General features: G+C 40.3%; 1 protein-coding gene across 1 annotated transcript; it reads right to left on the bottom strand.

Moving 5' to 3' along the window:
* Positions 1 to 217: 217 nt before the first annotated feature.
* On the bottom strand, positions 218 to 818 carry JH06_5668 (hypothetical protein; the record flags this gene model as incomplete). The annotated part of the gene is made up of 2 exons (XM_014669259.1): positions 218 to 469; positions 501 to 818. The coding sequence occupies 2 exons, from the start codon at positions 816 to 818 to the stop codon at positions 218 to 220; spliced, it is 570 nt and encodes a 189-aa protein (XP_014524745.1).
* Between the last annotated feature and the right edge of the window lie 269 nt (positions 819 to 1,087).

Consider the following 1,087-nt stretch of genomic DNA (forward strand, 5'->3'; position numbering starts at 1 on the left):
CCTTGTTCTATTGGACCCATATCTCAATAGACAAATGATTGATTGTTTCTACAAACAATCCAGGACAATTCATCTATGGACATTATTTACTACAACATAACAAAACTGTACAGGCTCTAAGAGTGTTTATTCTTTGAAACTCCTTTATCAATAGCATTCGAATCCTTTCCAACCTAGCTGACTATTGGATTAGTTTCTGTATTCAACATCACTCCTCTCACCACCCTCTTTCCAAACAAACAATACATTCCTCTTTCTTCAGTTTCAACTGTAACCCAATTCGATACATTCTTATCAATTTGAATAGTACATCCAAAGAAACCGCCAAAGCCAAAGGGAGAATCAAATACAAATCCATTCGAAGCACATTCACATCACGTAGTCCATACAAATATCCTCGTATTCCCAGTGTTGTTATCATTGGACACAATACTCCACAACATACACTCCGTAACAAAAGAGGCATATTCTAGTACTCACTTATTCACTCAAGATCCTACTTCAAAGGGCCAACGATCGTCAACACGACACAACATTCCTACAAATACACAAATACCACATACAATTCTTGACCACTGTAGATTCATGTTCTCCTCCTGTTCAATATGACTCAATACCTCATCCACATCCACACGTCTATCAAACAGAATATACCTTGCCTTCCCATTCTCTCGAACTGGCATCAACCGATAATCGTTCTGTTCAGCCACAATCGTTACTTCTATCGGCATTGCTTCAGTCTCAAACCCCACTCGAATGTCCCCAGATTCACAATTTCTCTCCCATTCCTCCTCTTCTTCTGCACTTAACATTGTCATATTTGTATGAGATACACGTTCTGATGACCCAACTGCATTCAACTTGCTGTAATACCATCCCTCTCCCACAAACAGGAAACCTTCCTTCTTTGTTGACAAAGGAACATACTTGTACCAAAGGATTTGGGTTCATAACGATGGCGACGGGTTGTCTAAATCCCACATCAACAGAAACCCTACCACATTCTGAAAGAACGGAGGATCCACAACAAACGAACCGATAAGGATTCGACGAGGAGTTCGTACACGACTAGGGAAGGGATCACGAA

Source organism: Blastocystis sp. subtype 4, assembly GCF_000743755.1.
Source record: "Blastocystis sp. subtype 4 strain WR1 chromosome Unknown seqid_0780, whole genome shotgun sequence".
NCBI lineage: Eukaryota > Bigyra > Opalinata > Blastocystidae > Blastocystis > Blastocystis sp. subtype 4.